This window comes from Oncorhynchus keta, chromosome 21, assembly GCF_023373465.1.
Source record: "Oncorhynchus keta strain PuntledgeMale-10-30-2019 chromosome 21, Oket_V2, whole genome shotgun sequence".
In the NCBI taxonomy this organism is placed as follows: Eukaryota; Metazoa; Chordata; class Actinopteri; order Salmoniformes; family Salmonidae; genus Oncorhynchus; species Oncorhynchus keta.
The window spans coordinates 25806258-25827880 of NC_068441.1; the positions used below are offsets into that span (position 1 = coordinate 25806258).

Genomic DNA, 21623 nt, shown 5'->3' on the forward strand with positions numbered 1-21623 from the left:
AATAGTAGGAGGCTCCAGTGCACAATTGAGCAAGAGGATAAGTACATTAGAGAGTTTAGTTTGAGATACAGACACCTCACAAGTCCTCAACTGGCAGCTTCATTAAATAGTAATGGGAGTGGTACGGTCCGGAGGAGAGATTCTGGGTTCCGGTGGAGGACGTGTTAGATCCTTCCCTGCTACGAGAGTTCCACAGTCTCCATCCAGATCGCCCTGTGCCTCGTCCTCCGGGTCGTCCCCGAGGCCTGCGTCGGGGGGGTGGTTACTGTCACGACTTCTGCCGAAGTCGATGCCTCTCCTTGTTGGTGTTCGGCGGTCGACGTCACCGGTCTTCTAGCCATCATTGATCTATGTTTGGTTTTGTATGGTCTTCTTACACACCTGATTCCAATCCCATTCATTAAGTGTTCTGTATTTAAACCTCTGTTTCCCCTCATGTCCTCAGAGATTGTTTATGGTTATGTTCATGTTTTATGGATTGGTGTGCGACGGGTTCTTGTACCTGCATTTATTTTATTATGGACTTTGGTTTTGGAGTTTATATTTTAAGTTATTAAAATACTCCAATTATACCAAGTTTAATTCTCCTGCGCTTGACTTGCCTGCCACCTACATACAAGACGTGACATGCACATGTGTAATAGCAGCCTTCTTTTTTACATATATTTCAATTTGTGGGATACTGCAGTTTTACAAATTGTAATTTATTTTTCTTTGAAACGGTGCAATATTCTATTATGCTGTTCAGATTGTATTTATTTTGAATGGTTAGATTTATATGCACTTTGTTTATATACATTAAAAAGTTATACTTTAAATGCAAATGTTTAATAGCATTCTTTTTCATAACAAACCAATGCATTTTAAATACATTGTGGTTAAGGTAGAGTATGATTTCATTCAATAATTGAATTAGAATTGTTTTAACACCAATCATAGTCAAACTATCGCAAACTGTTTGACTTGAAAAAATACAAAGAGCCGTTTCGGAGCCAAAAGAGCCGGAATGCCTATCACTACAAACTCCATGCTCAGAGAGTGCATTGCATTGTGGGTTTTATAGATAGACTTGAGCTGCAACCGATTTCCGATTACCAGCCTTATTATTATTTTTTATTTTTTATTTTGTATTTTACCCCCTTTTTCTCCCCAATTTCGTAGTATCCAAATGTTAGTAGTTACTATCTTGTCTCATCGCTACAACTCCCGTACGGGCTCGGGAGAGACGAAGGTCGAAAGCCATGTGTGCTCCGAAACACAACCCAACCAAGCCGCACTGCTTATTAACACAGCGCGCAACCAACCCGGAAGCCAGCCGCACCAATGTGTCGGAGGAAACACCATGCACCTGGCGACCTGGTTAGCGCGCACTGCACCCGGCCCGCCACAGGAGTCGCTAGTGCACGATGAGACAAGGATATCCCTACCGGCCAAACCCTCCCTAACCCGGAAGACGCTAGGCCAATTGTGCGTCGCCCCATGGACCTCCCGGTCGCGGCCGGCTGCAACAGAGCCTGGGCTCGAACCCAAAGTCTCTGGGACAACTAGCACTGCGATGCAGTGCCCTAGACCACTGTGCCACCTGGGAGGCCCCCCAACCTTATTATTTAACGAAAAAATGAAACATGTTGAACAGGGTGGTATGTTCAACAAGTACAGTAACTTTAGTCTTCAACTAACCAACGTTGGATCGTCTTTCAAAAGTGTATAATCCTGATGGAACTCTTTCCAAAGGTGCATGTTTAGCTCTGTGTGAGCGCCAACAAAATACTCCTGCTGAGAGTCCAACTTTGGCTACATACAAAATGTCTCAGTAATATTACGCACAGGACAGATCTCCTGTTTTGAGAAGTGTTAAGCATTGACACAGAGAAACCCTGAAAAGACAAGTCAAATGTCTGCTTGTTGAGGAGTGGAGCATCAGCTATTCAGCTTGCACAGGATAACGTTTTCCCAAGGATCAAATTCGGGATACCCTCCTAGGACTGTGGCGGTCACGAAATTTCGACAGCTGGTGATTGCCAAGCAAATAACTGTCGGTCTCACGGTAATTGGCCGTTAATTAACATAAACACATTTAGCATCTCTTGGCTTCTACACAGGTGACTACCTCATGAAGCTGGTTGAGAGAATGCCAAGAGTGTGCAAAGCTGTCAAGGCAAATGGTGGCTATTTGAATATATATATATAGTAAAAATAAAGAAAACCCTTGAATGAGTAGGTGTTCTAAAACTTTTGACCGTTAAGAGTACATTTTGAAAAGTCAAATAAATCCATGTAATATAGTCTACACCTTCACAATAAATCCATTATTTACTTTAGACAGGTCTAACGAAAAATGATATGAAGAAAATGTAGTCTATTTCAGAAGAACAGAATAGCATACTCTGAGTTGACCTTATGTTAGGTCCTGACCTGGCTATGCCATATGGCTGTGGGCTACACTAGATTATTTAGCAGACAAAATTTGCTTAGTGGCATTATTTTATATTATTTTATAGTATGAAGAATACAATTGAACAAAGCTGAATAAAATAGAAAGGATATTTTCTCCAAACGATTTGAGGGAGTGCACACATGCGGCTTTTCTGTGTTGAGCGGTAAGAAAGAATTAGGTACTCCTATATGCTTAATTAAGCGTTATTAATGCAATGTTCTACAAACGTTGGGCTATATGTTTTGATTTTTAATACATTGTAAGGCATGAGCTCTGCTTTGTTTTTTGCACCTGCTGTACACACTTCCTCAGTCTCTCATTCACAACTAGGGAAGCACTTGATAATGCCTCACATTTCCCAGGGGCATCCTCTTTGTGTGGCCATAATGCACTGGAAAAAAGAAATCCATGCCTTTTGCAGCCCTTCTCCCAGAGTGCTACCTGCTCCAAAGCACTTCTCACTCACAGGCTACAAGTGAAGACAGACATCGGGGACGCAATTGCGCGTGTCTTTATCCAATTCCTAGGTGCATAATGAAGATATTGGAAGAACTGTCCACATTTACTTTTCGTCAGCCAACAAGATGAGTAGGCCTAACTAACAGCAAAAGCACTAGTCTACGTCTACTATCCCTCATAGTATAAAAGTTGTTCCTATTATATTCTGTGTGATAAATAAATATTCCATAGTCTGGGACAGTTGTGGGATGTGATAGATATCAAATTAATACAACCACTACCATCAAAAAAACTTTTTTACGCAATGAGGCTGACGCAACAGATCAGAACATTTAGCTTAAAAATGTTGATAAACTATTAGGCTATTTCTTCACATTATAAGCACAGCAATGCGCACACGACATTAGACTGACTATAAGGGCAAATGTTCCATTAGTGGGAAAACACCATTATCAAAATTGACCACAAATGTGAATATGCATGTAACGCTTTTATTATAAAGGTGCATTTTTATGGTAAAAAATTATCTTCTCCAAACTTGAAACTCATGTGCTGCTTATGTATGCCAGTTAAGCTCTACACCCCTTGTAAAGGGGATTAATGTGCTTAATTTTAAGTTATTTGGCCCCTTTAGTTGTGATACAAACCGTATCAAAACATATAGGCCTATGGGCTAGGCTACATGAAGTGCGTGACTATGATTCAATTTTTTTATTTTTTTAAATAGGCATTGTTTCTTGCCTTAAACTGGGCTTCAAGTGATAAGCTAATAGTCACCCATCAGACTATTCTTGATTTAATCTTGACTTTACATATACTAAATAATGTATATATAGTCACTTCACCCCTACCTACATGTACTAATTGACTCGGTACCGGTACCCCCCTGTATATAGCCTCGTTATTGCTATATTATTGTGTTACTTTTGTATTATTTTTACTCTTTCTTGAACTGCACTGTTGGTTAAGGGCTTGTAAGTAAGCATTTCACAGTAAGGTGTAGACACCTGTTGTATTTGGCGCATGTGACAAATAAAGTTTTATTTAATGTGTGAAATTCGTTTTGATTATCATGCACCTGTCTCGAAACAGGGGCAGGGAAAAAATGCCTGTCATCTGGACTTACAATAGCAAATGGAAGACACTTTTCCTGTGGTTAATTTTCATGCCAGCCAGGTAGGTTATACACCTGTCGTAAAGATAAGCAATGTGCTTAATATTTGCTTAATATTAGGAATGATCAGAAATCAATACAGTTGGCCTAGCCTATAGAAAGCTGATGAAATCCTCCTCTTTTTAATAGATGCCATCACTGTTTTCTCAAGCAATTTCATAGTCTATAGAAATGTTGCTCATGGGCTCTCATGAAGTGTTTGATTAGATTTTTGATTACATTTGCAATGATGTCAGAGTGATTACAGGGACAATAGTGGCTAATATGGTCCTCGCAACAGCCCTATACCCTTCCCCAAGCCTAACCTTAACCATTAGTGGGGAAAACGCAAAACTGACCCAAGATAAGCGTCTCCGGGCAACTTCACCTTACTCAATTCTGCCGTCTCCTGGGCTCCCTCACCTGCTGATGGACACCTCACTGAGACATGGGCTGGGTGACCTGGAGATGACTGCTACAACAGAAGGCTGCTGCTGCTTCTCAGAGGGCTCTTCCACAGGTGATGTCATCAATACGCAGCAGGCCTCTGAGTCACTGGGGCTGGGATCACTCTGTTCCTGTTGTGCTGCCTTATCTACAGGAAGGAGGGAAAATAACATGGACTGTACACATGATCATAAAACTGGTATAAAATCATTTAGTGGTGAAAATGAGCTATGAGAAATCTGTGCTAGGACACTTTGCTTGAAATCCATGTCATGGTTTATAATCTGGATCAGTCCTATTTTAACCATGTAAACATGATTTGAACAGACTGTGTGATAGATGCTAAAGTCATTCATGTTAAATTATATCTTATCTCATAGATATTTCCCCAAAGTAATGGGGAATACTTTTAACCACAAACACACCACTGTGTCTTCTAGGCAGAGGGCAGAAGGTTCATGACCAGCAGTTAATGATATTCTATATGTGGCTGACATTTTGAAGTGTGACTAATGCATTTTGAATATGATTATCTCTGCATGTACTGATGTTTCAATCTATGATGGGGGATTTCCATGGAAAAATATTAAATACTTTATTTGGCAACAGTTGATCGCCATGTGGGTGTTTTTTTATAAAGGAGCAAGCCAACAGCATGCTAGGTAGTGCTAGGTATCAACAGCAAATCCAACACAGGCTGTAAGCTATAGCGAGCTGCGATTAGTCAATGTTGCTGCCATATCGCCAATAATTTGCAACTTGAAGCCTGCCCTGTTCATGCTCTGTTTGACTAGCTCCACTAGCTTCAAACACTTCGGCGCAAGCTTGCTGTTTGGTCTTGCCTTCCACTGAAAATTAATAGGCACCATCACTTTGTCACCAAGTGTGACCTTTTTTAAGACATACAGGGCATGAATCCCAATAGAGCTCGTGGGTGTAGACCTTAGAGCGAAATACTTACTTACTACAAGCCCTTAACCAACAGTACAGTTCAAGAAGAGTTAAGAAAGTATTTACCAAATGAAATACAGTAAAAAATAATTAAAAACTAACACAATAACAAAACAATAATAAGGATATATACAGGGGATACCGGTACCGAGTCAGTGTGCGGGGGTACAGGTTAGAGGTAATTTGTACATGTAGGTAAGGGTGAAGTCACTTTGCATAGATGATAAACAGCTAGTAGCAGCAGTGTACAAAACAAATGGGGGGGGTGTCAATGTAATAGTCCGGTAGCCATTTGATGAATTGATCAGCAGTCTTATGTCTTGAGGGTAGAAGCTGTTAGGGAGCCTTTTGGTCCTAGACTTGGAACTCCGTTACCGCTTGCCGTGCGGTAGCAGAGACTTGGGTGACTGGAGTGTCTGACAATTTATGAGCTTTCCTCTGACACCGTCTATTATACAGTTGAAGTCCGAAGTTTACATACACTTAGGTTGGAGTGATTAAAACTCATTTTTCAACCACTCCACAAATATCTTGTTAACAAACTACAGTTTTGGCAAGTCGGTTAGGACATCGACTTTGTGCATGACACAAGACATTTTTTCCAACATTTGTTTACAGACAGATTATTTCACTTATAATTCACTGTATCACAATTCCAGTGAGTCAGAAGTTTACAGGTTGACTGTGTATTTATCCAGCTTGGAAAATTCAAGAAAATTGCATTATGGCTTTAAAGCTTCTGATAGGCTAATTGACATCATTTGAGTCAATTGGAGATGTAAATGTGGATGTATTTAAAGGCCTACCTTCAAACTCAGTGCCTCTTTGCTTGACATCATGGGTAAATAAAAAGAAATCAGCCAAGACCTCAGAAAAAAACTGTAGACCTCCACAATTCTGGTTCATCCTTGAGCAACGTCCAAACGCATGAAGGTGCCACGTTCATCTGTACAAACAATAGTGCGCAAGTATAAACACCATGGGACCACGTAGTCGTCATACTGCTCAGGAAGGAGAAGTGTTCTTTCTCCTAGAGATGAACGTACTTTGGTGCGAAAAGTGCAAATCAATCCCAGAACGACAGCAAAGGACCATGTGAAGATGCAGAAGGAAACAGGTACAAAAGTATCTATATCCACAGTAAAACAATTCCTATATCGACATAACCTGAAACGCCACTCAGCAAGGAAGAAGCCACTGCTCCAAAACCACCATAAAAAAGTCTGACTATGGTTTGCAACTGCACATGGGGAAAAATATCGTACTTTTGGAGAAATGTCCTCTGTTCTGATGAAACAAAAATAGAACTGTTTGGCCAAAATGACCATTGTTATGTTTGGAGGAAAAGGGGGGAAGCTTGCAAGCCGAAGAACACCATCCCAACCGTGAATCATGTTGTGGGGGTGCTTTGCTGCAGGAGGGACTGGTGCACTTCACATAATAAATGGCATCATGAGGATGGAAAATTATGTGGATATATTGAAGCAATATCTCAAGACATCAGTCAGGAAGTTAAAGCTTGGTTGCAAATGGTCTTACAAATGGACAATGACCCCAAGCATACTTCAAAAGTTTTGGTAAAATGGCTTAAGGGCAACAAAGTCAAGGTATTGGAGTGGACATCACAAAGCCCTGACCTCAATCCTATAGAAAATGTGTAGGCAGAACTGAAAAAGTGTAGGCGAGCAAGGAGGCCTACAAACCTGACTCAGATACACCAGCTCTGTCAGGAAGAATGGGCCAAAATTCACCCAACTTATTGTGGGAAGCTTGTGGAAGGATACCCGAAACGTCACCCCGCTCCTCCGCTCTCTCCACTGGCTTCCAGTTGAAGCTCGCATCCGCTACAAGACCATGGTGCTTGCCTACGGAGCTGTGAGGGGAACGGCACCTCAGTACCTCCAGGCTCTGATCAGGCCCTACACCCAAACAAGGGCACTGCGTTCATCCACCTCTGGCCTGCTCGCCTCCCTACCACTGAGGAAGTACAGTTCCCGCTCAGCCCAGTCAAAACTGTTCGCTGCTCTGGCTCCCCAATGGTGGAACACACTCCCTCACGACGCCAGGACAGCGGAGTCAATCACCACCTTCCGGAGACACCTGAAACCCCACCTCTTTAAGGAATACCTAGGATAGGATAAAGTAATCCTTCTCACCCCCCCCCCTTAAAAGATTTAGATGCACTATTGTAAAGTGGCTGTTCCACTGGATGACATAAGGTGAATGCACCAATTTGTAAGTCGCTCTGGATAAGAGCGTCTGCTAAATGACTTAAATGTAATGTAAATGTTTGATCTTAGTTAAACAATTTAAAGGCAATGCTACCAAATACTAATTGAGTGTATGTAAACTTCTGACCCACTGGGAATGTGATTACTATTATTAAAGAAATTACTATTATTCTGACATTCCACATTTTTACAACAAAGTGGTGATCCTAACTGACCTAAGACAGGGAATTTTTACTAGTCAAATGCCAAGCAGTTGCCATACCAGGCGGTGACCCAACCGGTCAGGATGCTTTTTGAGGATCTGGGGTCCATGCCAAATCTTTTCAGTCTTCTGAGGGGAAAAAGGTTTTGTCGTGCCCTCTTCACAACTGTCTTGGTGTGTTTGGACCATGATAGATCGTTGGTGATGTGGACACCAAAGGAACTTGAAACTCTCGACCCGCTCCACTACAGCCCCGTTTATGTTAATGGGGGCCTGTTCAGTCCACCTTTTCCTGTTGCCCACGATCAGCTCCCTTGTCTTGCTCACATTGAGGGAGAGGTGTTTGTCCTGGCACCACACTGCCAATTCACTGACCTCCTCCCTATAGACTTACCACTGTTGTGTCGTCAGCAAACTTAATGATGGTGTTGGAGTCATGTTTGGCCACGCAGTCGTGGGTGAACAAGGAGTACAGGAGGGGACTAAGTACACACCCCTGAGGGGTGGCCCATCAGGGAGTCCAGGATCCAGTTGCAGAGGGAGGTGTTTAGTCCCAGGGTCTTTAGCTTAGTGATGAGCTTTGTGGGCACTATGGTGTTGAACGCTGAGCTGTAGTCAATGAATAGCATTCTCACATAGGTGTTCCTTTTGTACGGGTGGGAAAGGGCAGTGTGGAGTGCGATTGAGATTGTGTCATCTGTGGATCTGTTGGAGCGGTATGCGAATTGGAGTGGATCTAGGGTACCCAGGAGGATGCTGTTGATGTGACCCATGACCAACCTTACAAATCAATTCATGGCTACCGACGTGAGTGCTATGGGCCGTTCATCATTTAGGCAGGTTACCTTCGCTTCCTTGGGCACAGGGACTATGGTGGTCTGCTTGAAACTTGTAGGTATTACAGACTCGGTCAGGGAGAGGTTGAAAATTTCAGTGAAGACACTTGCCAGTTGGTCCACGCATGCTTTCAGAACACGTCCTGGTAATCCATCTGGCCCCACGGCCTTGTGAATGTTTACCTGTTTAAAGGTCTTTCTCACATCGGCTACCGAGAGTTATCACAAAGTCATCCAGAACAGCTGGTGCTCTCGTGCATGCATCATTTTTGTGTCCCACTCCTTGACAGCGGCAGCTCTAGCTTTTAGCTCGATGCAGAGCTCTAGCCTTTAGCTTGATGTAATCCATGGCTTCTGGTTGGGATATGTACGTACTGTGGGGATGATGTCTTCGATGCACTTATTGATGAAGCCGATGACTGAGGTGGTATATTCCTCAATGCCATTGGATGACTCCCGGAACATATTCCAGTCTGTGCTAGCAAAACAGTCTTGTGCGTAGCATCCGCGCCATCTGACCATTACCGTATTGAGCGAGTCACTGGTACTTCTGCTTTAGTTTTAGCTTGTAAGCTGGCATCAGGAGTACAGAATTATGGTCAGATTTGCCAAATGGAGGGCGGTGAAGAACTTTGTATGCATCTCTGTGTGTGGAGTAAAGGTGGTCTAGAGTTTTTTTCTCCACTGGTTGCACATGTGACATGCTGGTAAAAAAAATGGTAAAACTGATTTATGTTTGCCTGCATTAAAGTCCCTGGCCACTAGGAGCTCCGCTTCTGGGTGAGCATTTTCTTGTTTGCTTATGGCCTTATAGAGTTGGTTGAGTATGCTCTTAGCACCAGCATCGGTCTGTGGTGGTAAATAGACGGCTACGAATAATATAGATGAGAAATCTCTTGGTAGCTAGTGTGGTCCACGGCTTATCATAAGGTACTCTACAATATTAGACATCACGCACCAGCTGTTATTGACAAAGACACACACCCCGACCCCTCGTCTTACCAGACATGCATTGCATTGAATATCCCTCCAATGCTATATTGTCCGTGTCGTCGATCACCACGGCTCGGTGAAACATAGGATATTACAGTTCTAATTGTCCCGTTGGTAGGCTACCCGAAACCTAAAGGTCATCCATTTTATCTTCCAATGATTGCATGTTAGCAAGTACAATTGATGGCAATGGGAGTTTACTTGCTAGCCTACGGATTCTCAAAAGGCAGCCTTATCTGCGTCCTCTTTTCCTCCGTCTTTTCTTCACACAAATTACATGGATCTGTGAGAGCAGTATATCTTTCTCGTCGGACTCGTTAAAGGAAAAAGCTTCTTCCAGTCCATGGTGAGTAATCCCAGTTCTGATATCCTTTTCGGGTCATAAGAGACGGTAGCAGCAACATTATGTACGAAATAAGTTAAAACAGAAGTTACAAACAACGTAAAGAAACAAATAGCATAATTGATTATGGGAATGAAAAATTTCTGCCATCCTCTTCGGCGCCATTTTATCATGCATCTTTAAAGGGGTATGACTAATGCCCACATTGAGACATCACTATTTCAGAACACGGATCAGAGCCAATATAAGAGGGCTGGCTGGGGTCATAGAGGTTCGAATAAGCTACCTCCTAATAAAGAAGATAGATTAAAGCTTATTGACTGAGCTCTGCTGAGAAGGCTGGGGGCTGTAAGATCACCTGTGGTGACAGTGTTAACCCTCCTCTTTCATTCTCTCGGCATGCTAATAAGGGTTACGGTGGTACCTGCAGAGCTGGAGCCCACTCCCTGGTCCTCCTCTCCTCCCTCATCCCTCACTTCCTGCTTTATCTCCCTCGTCCTCGCAGTCTCCAGGCGACCCCGGACCTGTGCGATAAGGCGGGAGAACTCACTGTTATGCTGCTTCCCTGCAAGACAGAAGAGAAGGTGGGGTGAGAAACCAGGACAGGCACAAAGAGTACAGACATGCACATACACAGTCTCACACCCAGGCAGACATATCCTGTTTCTGAACATTGCATAGCCGGAGACCTGCATTTCGATTCCATTTAACACTCAAAGAAAACCCCATATCCAAACACATAGAGAAACTAGTGTGGTTTAAGTCAGATAAATCAACGTACCTATCATACAAACTCCCCCCTACGTATTTTCTTGTTACAGTGAATTTGGAAAGTAGCCTTATTCTAAAATGAATTAAATTACATTTTTTTCTTCATCAATATACACACAATAACCCATAATGACAAAGCGAAAACAAGTTCAGGACATTTTTGCAAATTTATTAAAAATAAAAACAAAAATAGCTCATTTACATAAGTATTCAGACCCTTTGATATGAGACTCAAAATTAAGCTCAGGTGCATCCTGTTTCCATTGATCAACCTTGAGATGTTTCCACAAATTGAGTCTACCTATAGTAAATTCAATCGATTGGAAATCATTTGGAAAAGCACACACCTATCTACATAAAGTCCCACAGTTCACAGTGCATGTCAGAACAAAACCAAGCCTTGAGGTCAAAGGAATTGTCTGTAGAGCTCCGAGACAGGATTGTGTCGAGGCACAGACCTGGGGAAGGTACCAAAAAATGTCTGCAGCACTTAGATGAAAGAAGAGCTGGCCTAGAGCTGGACACCCGGCCAAACTGAGCAATCAGGACAGAAGAGCCTTGGTCAGGGAGGGGACCAAGAACCCAATGGTCCCTCTGACAATCAGGCCTTTATGGTAGAGTAGCCAAACGGAAGCCATTCCAGAGCCCGGACTTGAGCCCGATTGAACATCTCTGGAGAGATCAGAAAATAGCTCTGAAGCGACGCTCCCATCCAACCTGACAGAGCTTGACAAGGATCTGCAGAGATGAATGGTAGAAACTTCCCAAATACAGGTGTGCCAAGCTTGTAGTGTCATACCCAAGAAGACCCAAGGCTGTATCCGCTGCCAGAGGTACTAAAGCACTGAGTGAAGGGTCTGAATACTTATGTAAATGTGATATCAGTTTTACATTTTTAATACATTTGCAAACATTTCTAAAAACCTGTTTTTGCTTTGCCATTATGAGGTATTGTGTGTAGATTGATGAGGGGGGAGAACGATTTAATACATTTTAGAATAAGGCCTTAATGTTACAAAATGTGGAAAAAGTAAACGGGTCTGAATACTTTCCGAATACACTGTATATCATAACTAGAGACATGCGCTCTGGAAGAGAGACAATGTTAATGTAAGGTCCTGGTGGGAGTTAGAATATAGGGGCCCTCTCTGTGTACATTGTTCAGAACAGCCCAATATCCAGTTGCAGTGAAGGGGAAGGACAGTGTTTAATGGGAGGAGATTTATGTTTTGAATAGCAAAAGACAAAGACACTCAGGGTTTTACTAATATGATATTTCAACTGACGAGGGAGAACTCCATAAAAAGGCCTCTCCGAGAGCTTATCAGCCTACGCAGAGTCGGTCAAATGATAACTCAAATCAAATCACAAGTTTGTGCTGGTGAAATAAACTCATCAAAACACTGGGCGATTTAGGCAGACAAAGCTAATGGATGACGTTTGCAGAAGGGATTCAAGTAGAGGGCCAAAACAGATGGGTTCAGTTCAGCAGAACAAAAACATAAAATATGGGGGGGGTAAAAAATACAGTAACATAACAAACTCCAGAGAATGTAAAACCAAGAGTATGGAATCGCAATTTCAGGGTTGTTATAGCGAAACAATGGATCTGAGAGAAACAAAAAGCACAAAATATTTATGCTCAGACCTCATACCTGGTTCCAGATTGAACTGAAAGGACAGTGTTTCATTCCTGTGCATTTTAACTCCTCATAGCATACGTGTCCTGTCAATACAACATAGGACCAAAGTAGTCCAGATCATACAGAGAACACACGCACCAGGACAGAATTGCATTACAACTGCCTGTGTAGTTAAGTGATTTCAACATGAGATTGCTTTCCTCTGCTGTGCCTGTTATAGCCATGTTCTGCAGGACATTGTGTTCTCTCAGCTAGAGCACAGCTAACCTCCACTCTGGAGTTTGACTATATGACTAAAGCATATGGGTAGTAGTGACGGGGGACAAAATTGATACAGTTACATGTCGGGATATTATTTTTAAATAGGTACCCAATTTGTTTTCAGCACTTTTATTTCCATGACTGATAAGTTTTCTCATGGCTCTCGTCCCTCTGCAGCAGATATAAGGTGAGCAATATGTTTGGATCATGGAATCGCAATAAATATAGATTGTGAGGACTGTGATAATATCGTATCGTGAGGTCCTTGGCAATTCCTAGCCCTAAGGGATAGATCCTCTGGAATCTGCTCAAGATATTCTCATTCTGATCACTTTGACATCTTGTACTGTAAACCAGTATCCAAAACCACTCATAAATCCACTTGAGACAAGACCAGACATTAGAGTTCTCCCATCGTAAAACATTGTGGACAGATATTCAGCTTCTGAAAGCACTGGACCCTGGCTGCACCTGCTTAGGCCATTCTTGCAGCACCAAACATTCCAGCAAGTCCAATGTTCAGAGTAAATTGAGATGAAGTGTGTACGTGTGCATGCATGTGTGTGTGCCCCTGCATGATCCTGCTGCATAGTCCGCATTAGGCCTCCATTTCACACCTTGTTCTTTCCCCGAACCCTGACTCAGCAGTACTGTTCTGTTTGCACATGTACTGTACAGTAAATTAGATTCACCAGATTCACCAAGCTGGGATTTTCAGTGGCAGTAGACATAAATTCTACCCGTTTCCTGCTTATAAGGAAGCACTTTACAAAGCAAGAACGAAGAGGGCTAACATTGTGTTTTGAATTCCGAGGTATAAGTATTTTTTACAAAATACTTTTTTTTATTACTCAGATTAGGCCTACAAGACCAGTGGCTGAATCAGACTATTATTCTGAGGACTGTTTCTGACGTGGCTATGACAGGTTTCCACCTTGAAGAGTCTTGAGTGAGACCACTGAATGAAGGTCAAAGATCTTAAGCTTTATTGGAAGGTCACTGTGATCTGATGGCATGTAATATTTGAATATCTTTGGAGGAATGAAAACAGACTTCAGTATATTACACCACCCAGTTAGAGCAGCATTCAGAAAGGTGAATACACACAATTCATGGGTTCATTATGTCATGACTGTCCACGAGAATCCAAATAGGTCAGATCAGGTTTGCAATAAATAACTTCACTCAGACACCCTCTCACCTGCAGAGGGGGGAGAAGGGAACTGGTGGGGATTAACCACTCACGTCCTGTTGTAAATCAAGAAGAAATTAACATAATATACCACAAAAGCGTTGATCTGCATGTTTAAAGTGGTCTGAACTTTGAATCTCAACACGAGGTAGAGACGATAAACTCACCTCCCGGACAATCACTGGTATGGCTGATTAGCTATCCTAAGTAAAGTATCTTCAAAAGCTAATTTAAGTGGGACCATTCTACTACTCTGCTCAAACCATCATATTACACTACTCTCATCACCCCACTGGGAACCATCGACACGGCTGGCTAGCCTATCTTCAAAGAATCTGAAAGAGCTAATGGAAGGAAAATAAACTCTGTAGTTCTGTTCAGGACTACACAAGTCACCTGACAACTACAGAGAAGAACAAAAGTAGAAGACTTGTTGGAACCCTTTTGGTTGGACAATTAGAGCCTTTACAAGCGTGCCGGGGAAAAGGCACAAATTCCTTTCCAAGGTGGACCTGTCCACCGAGAGAGATCCGGCGAACAAAGGCATTTCACGTAAATAGATTCATGATTTCTTACTCCAAGCAGGCGGCAGTTCATGGGCAAAGTATGTGACTACTGTAAGAGAGAGTAGTTTCTAAATGTACCAACGTTAAGTGTCTCTGTACCTCTCTCTCTCTCCATCACTTTTGTAACAAGCAGCCATAATGTTGTCAGTCTGCTAGGGACCTGTTTTAAACGTAGTAAGTGTGTATTTTTATCCTGTGTTACCATTAATTAGCTAGTAAATAAATATTAAACCAATGTGTGTTGAATCATAAGTAAGGCTCAGGGTTTAGCAGATGCAAGGTTACAACTGTTTAGAATGATAATATGATACAAGGTTATGATTAATAAGTTGACTGTTTATAGATATGATAGATATGACCTTTTAGAGTTTAATTCGGGATATGGTAACTCTTTAAAGAACCGCTCTCATGGTGCCCCAGATCCTAATGAGTTAAATGATACATGATTAATTTAATCTGGTAACAATGAACTTCTCTGGGGTAGGCGGCAGCATTTGGAATTTTGGATGAAAATTGCCCAAATTAAACTGCCTTCTACTTAGCCTGATACTCCTACCCCCTACTTTTTCGAACAGTCTGTTAAAAATCGAGCAACATTTCAGCGCCCTGCTACTCATGCCAGGAATATAGTATATGCATATGATTAGTATGTGTGGATAGAAAACACTCAGACATTTATAAAACTGGTTAAATCACGGCTGTGACTATAACAGAACGTGCGTTTCATCGAAAAGTACAGGAAAATCTGATCACTGAAAATGCGAAAATATATCCATGCGCCACTAGAACCCATTGTTGAATGTGAACCACATTAAATGGGGCCGAGGTTGCAATACCTACAGCTTCCACACGATGTCAACAGTCTTGTCATTTGCCTACGATTTGTTTCTTGGTCAAACGGACACGAGGCAGCGCATTTCTTCTGGTCTCCGACCGGATACCGACCGGATATTTTGGTTGAGATTTACCCGGACATTATTTCCAGACGTACAGCTATAGAATATACATCGCCTCGTGATCAATTTGATCGATTATTAACGTTTACTAATACCTAAAGTTGCATTACAAAAGTATTTCAAAGTGTTTTGTGAAAGTTTATCGTCAACTTTTTTAATTAAAAAAAATTACGTTACGTTATAAAACGCTATTTTTTTCCTTGATCACACAGTCTTCATAGATCGATATCTAGGCTATATATGGACCGATTTAATAAAAAAAAAAGACCCAATAGTGATGTTTATGGGACATCTAGGAGTGCCAACAAAGAAGATGGTCAAAGGTAATGAATGTTTTATATTTTATTTGTGCGTTTTGTGTAGTGCCGACTATGCTAATTATTTTGTTTACGTCCCCTGCGGGTCTTTTGGGGTGTTACATGCTATCAGATAATAGCTTCTCATGCTTTCGCCGAAAAGCATTTTAAAAATCTGACTTGTTGCCTGGATTCACAACGAGTGTAGCTTTAATTCAGTACCCTGCATGTGTATTTTAATGAACGTTTGAGTTTTAACGAGTGCTATTAGCATTTAGCGTAGCGCATTTGCATTTCCAGATGTCTAGATGGGACGCCTGCGTGTCGGGTAGGAGTAAGTGGTTAGTAGATTTGGATAGAAAACACTCAAGTTTCCAAAACTGTTAAAATAATGTCTGACTATAATAGAACCAATTTGGCAGGTGAAAACCTAAGAAATATCCAGTCAGGAAGTTGGATTTTTTTGTTTGTTGTAGTTTTCTATTCAATGCCATTACAGTATCCATTGACTTAAGACTCCAATTTCAGTTCCAATGCCTTCCACTAGATGTCAACAGTCTTTAGAAACTGTTTCAGGCTTGTATTCTGAAAAAATGAGGGAGTAACAGCAGTCTGAATGAGTGGACCCTGCCGTGTCACAGAGCTCTTTCATGCGTGCGACCGAGAGAGTGCCTTTCTTGTCTACCTTTTATATTGGCAACTTTATTGTCCGGTTGAAATATTATCAATTATTTAGGCTAAAAACAACCTGAGGATGGAATATAAACATCGTTTGACATGTTTCTATGAACTTTACGGATACAATTTAGATTTTTTTTGTCTGCCTGTTGTGACTGCGTTTGAGCCTGTGGATTACTGAAGAAAACACGCAAACAAAATTGAGGTTTTCGGATATAAAGAGAGACTTTATCGAACAAAAGGAACATTTGTAAAATAAATGAATGTCTTCTGAGTGCAAACATATGAAGATCATCAAAGGTAAGTGATTAATTTGATCTCTATTTCTGACTTGCGTAACTCTTCTACTTGGCTGGTTACTGTTTGTAATGATTTGTCTGCTGGGGTATGTTCTCAAATAATTGTAAGGTATGCTTTCGCCGTAAAGCATTTTTTAAAATCTGACACTGTGGTTGGATTCACAAGAAGTTCATCTTTAAACCTATGTAAAATAGTTGTATCTTTTCTGAATTTTTATGAGTATTTCTGTATTTGAATTTGGCGCTCTACAAATCTCACCGGATGTTGGCCAGCGTACCACACATGCTAACGTCCCACATACCCTAGAGAGGTTAAACATAGTTAGTTGATTAGATAAATAACAGTCCTCAGATTCATTCTTGCCTGTGACTAATCTCGTTTTGGCCAGAGCTTTTCTTCTATTTACATGTCAATACAATACCTGCTCATAGCTATTTGTTGGGTTTGAAATCAAGACATGCTATATTTAATTCTGAAATTCATATTAGTCTTAGTCAAATTATAGTTTAACTGAATTAACTTCCATCACTTGTTTGTTTCGTAGACAGGGACATTCCATGTACAGAGTGAATTCTAATGCATGCAATGCCTGCTTTCAAAGTTTTGTGGTTAAAAAACGTGTTTCATATGCAGCCCCAGAACAACAAAGCACTTTTTTGGATTTTCAAGTCTAAGCTGTAATAAAGAAATTACAGTTGCATGGACAAATACTGATCATTATCAAACCAGTAATTCACATCTAAACGAGCTGAAGACCTGGTATCTGTTCCAACTTCTATCTGTGTGACATCCTGTCAGCATCTGTTGAAGTCCCATACTGCTGCCTTGCTTGCTCCTGTAGCTTAACTGACTCAAAGAGGAGTACATCCTTCTCAGTAGCAGGATGACTTTCTCCATGAAATACCATGTTTGATGTGGATCCAATCACACAGTCACCTCGTTCTTATTGGCAACCCGTTAAGTATATCACACAGGGACCACCACTCTGTGCATGACGTGCGCAAATGTCACCATCCGCAACTGATAAAATGTCACAACGACCTGCCTCCAAACATGGGTTCAGCTGCACACAGAGAAAGAGAGAAAAAGGGAGCAGAGTAGAAAGAAGAGAAAATCATCATCTCCTTTCTCTGGCCTTATCGTCTCAGGCTTTGATCCAGCTCAGGTGAGCAGCTTTCACGAACAATATCAAAACAGATGTCCTTAAGGGTGAAACTTCCTTTTTACTACTTGATGGCTAGATGGCAAATAGTTGTTAACATGAAACAATGGGTGTTTAATACTGTGCATGCATGGAGGCAGACGAGAGGGCTAAAGGTTAATTGCAATAAGCCCAAAATAAATGAGGGGTTTAATCTTTTTGAGGGGAAATCGCAGCATCTGGAAATCAGAAGGACAGAAAGAGAAGGTGTATGTAAGAACTGACAGAAAAAGGCAACAGATTTACTGTATTAAACGTGTTGATCTCTAATCTTAACATTTCAAGATGAAGTTCAATAAGAGGTAAAATTGCCTTAAAGTTTTTATATTTTCTTTTGGGGTAGGTTAAAGGCCACCATTAGCCATAAGAGCATATGATTATAACGCACCAGCATAGAGCAATACATGTAGTAAAGGAGTAATTCCAAAAAGAACATTGAATGTAGAGAGACATTCGAGTGAAAAATAGAAACATTGTTCCGTTATAAAATGTCGTCAACTGTCAGCAATTGCCTGGGCACAAATAAATGGCTTATTATGAATCACAGATGTTTGATGGAATGAGGAACATGTGCAGAGGAAAGTGGTGGTAACCTGGTTTCTTATCTAGCTATTCTTCTGTTGGGCATAGGCTGGATCCTGAAGACAGCTGTCTTGGCAGAGGGTCAGGGTAATAATTAGGTAGATATGATGCTATACACTGTATACAGTGGGGTCCACAATGATTGAAACCATTGATAAAGATGAGCAAAAAGGACTGAATAAAATAGATTATTCAAGTACTGAGCTACAGGTAACTGCCAAAATAAAGAAAACACTTGAGTTAATGAGGGATACAAAGTATATTGAAAGAAAATGCTTCCACACAGGTGTGGTTCCTGAGTTAATTAAGCAATGTATAAAAATGCCCAGTTGCCCATTATTTTGATTGCCATGTCTAGAAGAACAAATCTCATTGACTTTGAAAGATGGATCTCAAAGGAGCATAGGGGGTTCAAAGTGTGTGTGCGCGCCAGCCAGTCACCAGATCTCAACTCAATGAAACACTTATGGGAGATACTGAAGAGGCGCCCGAGACAGCTTTTTCCACCACCATCAACAAAACCCCAAAATATGGAATTTCTCGTGGAAGAATGGTGTCGCATCCCTCCAGACACTTGTAGACTTTATGTCAAAGCGCATTGAAGCATACAATATACATTTGACCTTAAGAAAGGCCTCAGGACCAGTGGAAGCTAAATAGCCCCATAACATCAACAATCCACCAACATGGAGAGTAATTTGTGAACATTTCTTTGAGCATACAATACAGGTCAGTATTTGAATAATTCATGTTATATACACTCATCTTTATTAAGGGTGTCAATCATTTGGGACCCCACTGGGATGCTGGCCCATGTTGACGCAAATGCTTCCCAAAGTTGTGTAAAGTTGGCTGGATGTCTTTTGGGTGGTGGACCATTCTTGATACACATAGGAAACTGTTGAGCGTGAAAAACCCAAAACCCATTCAAAAGCACTTAAAACATGTGTCTTGCCCATTCACCGTCAATGGCACACATACAAAATCCATGTCTCAGTTGACTCAAGGCTTAAAAATTATTCTTTAACCTGTCTCCTTCCCCTTCATTTACACTGATAGAAGTGGATTTAACAATTAACAATCAATAAGGAATGATAGTTTTCATCTGGATTCACCTGGTCAGTCTGTCATGGAAAGAGCAGGTGTCCTGAATGTTTTGTATACTAGGTGTATATGAACAACAGTACGATTTGATACACATTGATATTTTATCGTTTTTTGTTAGTCATACTGCACAATTCCTTGTTTTTGTCATTTTGAAGTTCCAGTATTCCGTTTATGCACGCCCAAGGAGTTACTGCGAAAGAATACGATGCGATTATCTGAGAACAAAGCAACATAATTTTTTTTCATTTCAACCAGCACAGGCGTAACAACATCACAAATTGCAATAAAATAAATTATTTACCTTTGACGATCTTCCTCTGTTTGCAATCCCAATGCTCATTGTTACACAATGAATGGTCTTTTGTTTGATAAAATACATTTTTATAGCCTAACACGAAACATTTTGAGAACCGCTTGTGTAGTGAATTCCGTCTCATTCCATTTTCGACGATACATTCGATGTAAATACACAGACTAAATGTGACTTTTCCAGTCATGTTTGGTTTCATTGCAATCAACTGGTTTGTTTGTAACACAACCACACCTGATGGGTCATTTCGCGGGACGTATTGACTGAAAGAAACCGATTTGAAGACAACAAGTAATGCCATCATTGTGCACCAACGATATGACCGCTGTTTCGTTGATTGACTGTATTTTAACCCAATGACCACTGATCGTCTTGAAATCTAGCTGGGTAGATAGCCAATGAGCTGAGGTAAACGGCAATATTTAATGTTTATGTGTTGGAAGACCAACTCATGTAGTAAACTCCAGCGTAAAGAGGGTCATTCGTCATTGAAGATTCATACCGGAAGGAGCCACGCATGTTATACAGAGCATTGTTTTGGTCAAGCTCATCTTCAGCTGTTTATATATCAATCAGTATGGCGACTAAGTCAGGGAGATCTACATCTAAGTCTAGATATACAGATGCACACAATATCTTTGTTGCCCAGCAACAGCCCCAACCCATCACTGCTCTAGAGGAGATCTGCATGGAGGAATGGGCCAAAATACCAGGAACAGTGTGTGAAAACCTTGTGAAGACTTACAGAAAACATTTGACCTCTGTCATTGCCAACAAAGGGTATATAACAAAGTATTGAGATAAACGTTTGTTATTGACCAAATACTTATTTTCCACCATAATTTGCAAATAACTTAATCCTACAATGTGAATTTCTGGATTTTTTTCTTCTAATTTTGTCTGTCATAGTTGAAGTGTACCTATGATGAAAATTACAGGCCTCTCTCATCTTTTTAAGAACTTGCACAATTGGTGGCTGACCAAATACTTTTTTGCCCCACTGTATATCTGTCTATTATACCTGTTGATACAGGGCTCATATGTGAAACTATTCTAACTGAACATTTTCTTTCACAGTGACACTGACTCCAAATGGGAGCTCCCAGTGCCAAGGTGTCCATCCCCCACTGAAGCTGGTTCATCCAGCTCCTGCCACAAGTGGTGTTCATCTGCCAAATTTATTTCTGCAGGCATGGATGTGCCTCAGGGCCAAAAGGGCACAGCATGGAGGCGTCACTGTGTTCTTTGCAAAATGAAGTCCCCCATCACCTGCACCACATGCTTGGTGACCCTCTGCTTTACAGCAGAAAGAGACTGCTATGGTACCTGGCATTAGCAGCACAATATTGTGTAAAGGACTGAGGGTCTTCCAAAAATTGAAAGTGTTATTTTGTAAATGTATATATATTTTTTCATGTTTTTTTCTCCATTTTTTTTTTTTGGGGGTGTTAGAATACCATTTAGGTATTTTGTATTTAGTTATTCCATTCAAAATGTATAACTTCACCAATTTGGCCACTTGGGTACATTTGGGCTACTTGTGTGGGACACCTGGGTGACTTCATGATAAATGTCATGTAGCACACTCATTTTGGAAGTTATCCTTCTGAACCTTTGCACAAGTACTGTTGCCCTCTTATGTTTTTCACTGAAATTGTCCCCATCATTATGATCCCAAACACACCACCCAGGCAACGAAGGAGTGGCT

The 21623-nt window shown here is 41.1% G+C and overlaps 1 protein-coding gene across 5 annotated transcripts in view; it reads right to left on the minus strand.

The window, feature by feature from the left end:
* The window catches only part of LOC118400338 (E3 ubiquitin-protein ligase RAD18-like), a 107723-nt gene that overhangs the window by 41677 nt on the left and 44423 nt on the right, over positions 1-21623 (minus strand). For 4 of the 5 annotated variants that reach the window (XR_004828999.2, XM_035797057.2, XM_035797056.2 and 1 more), the window contains exons 10-11: positions 10477-10617; positions 4473-4644 (exon numbers count right to left, since the gene is read on the minus strand). Coding sequence is in view for 4 of the 5 variants with exons in the window: in XM_035797057.2 (XP_035652950.1) it covers positions 4473-4644; positions 10477-10617 (313 nt within the window). In the remaining variant the exon portion in view is untranslated. Of the gene's footprint in view, positions 1-4437; positions 4645-10476; positions 10618-21623 lie in introns of all 5 variants that reach the window. The other variant, XM_052473577.1, reaches the window with a different exon arrangement.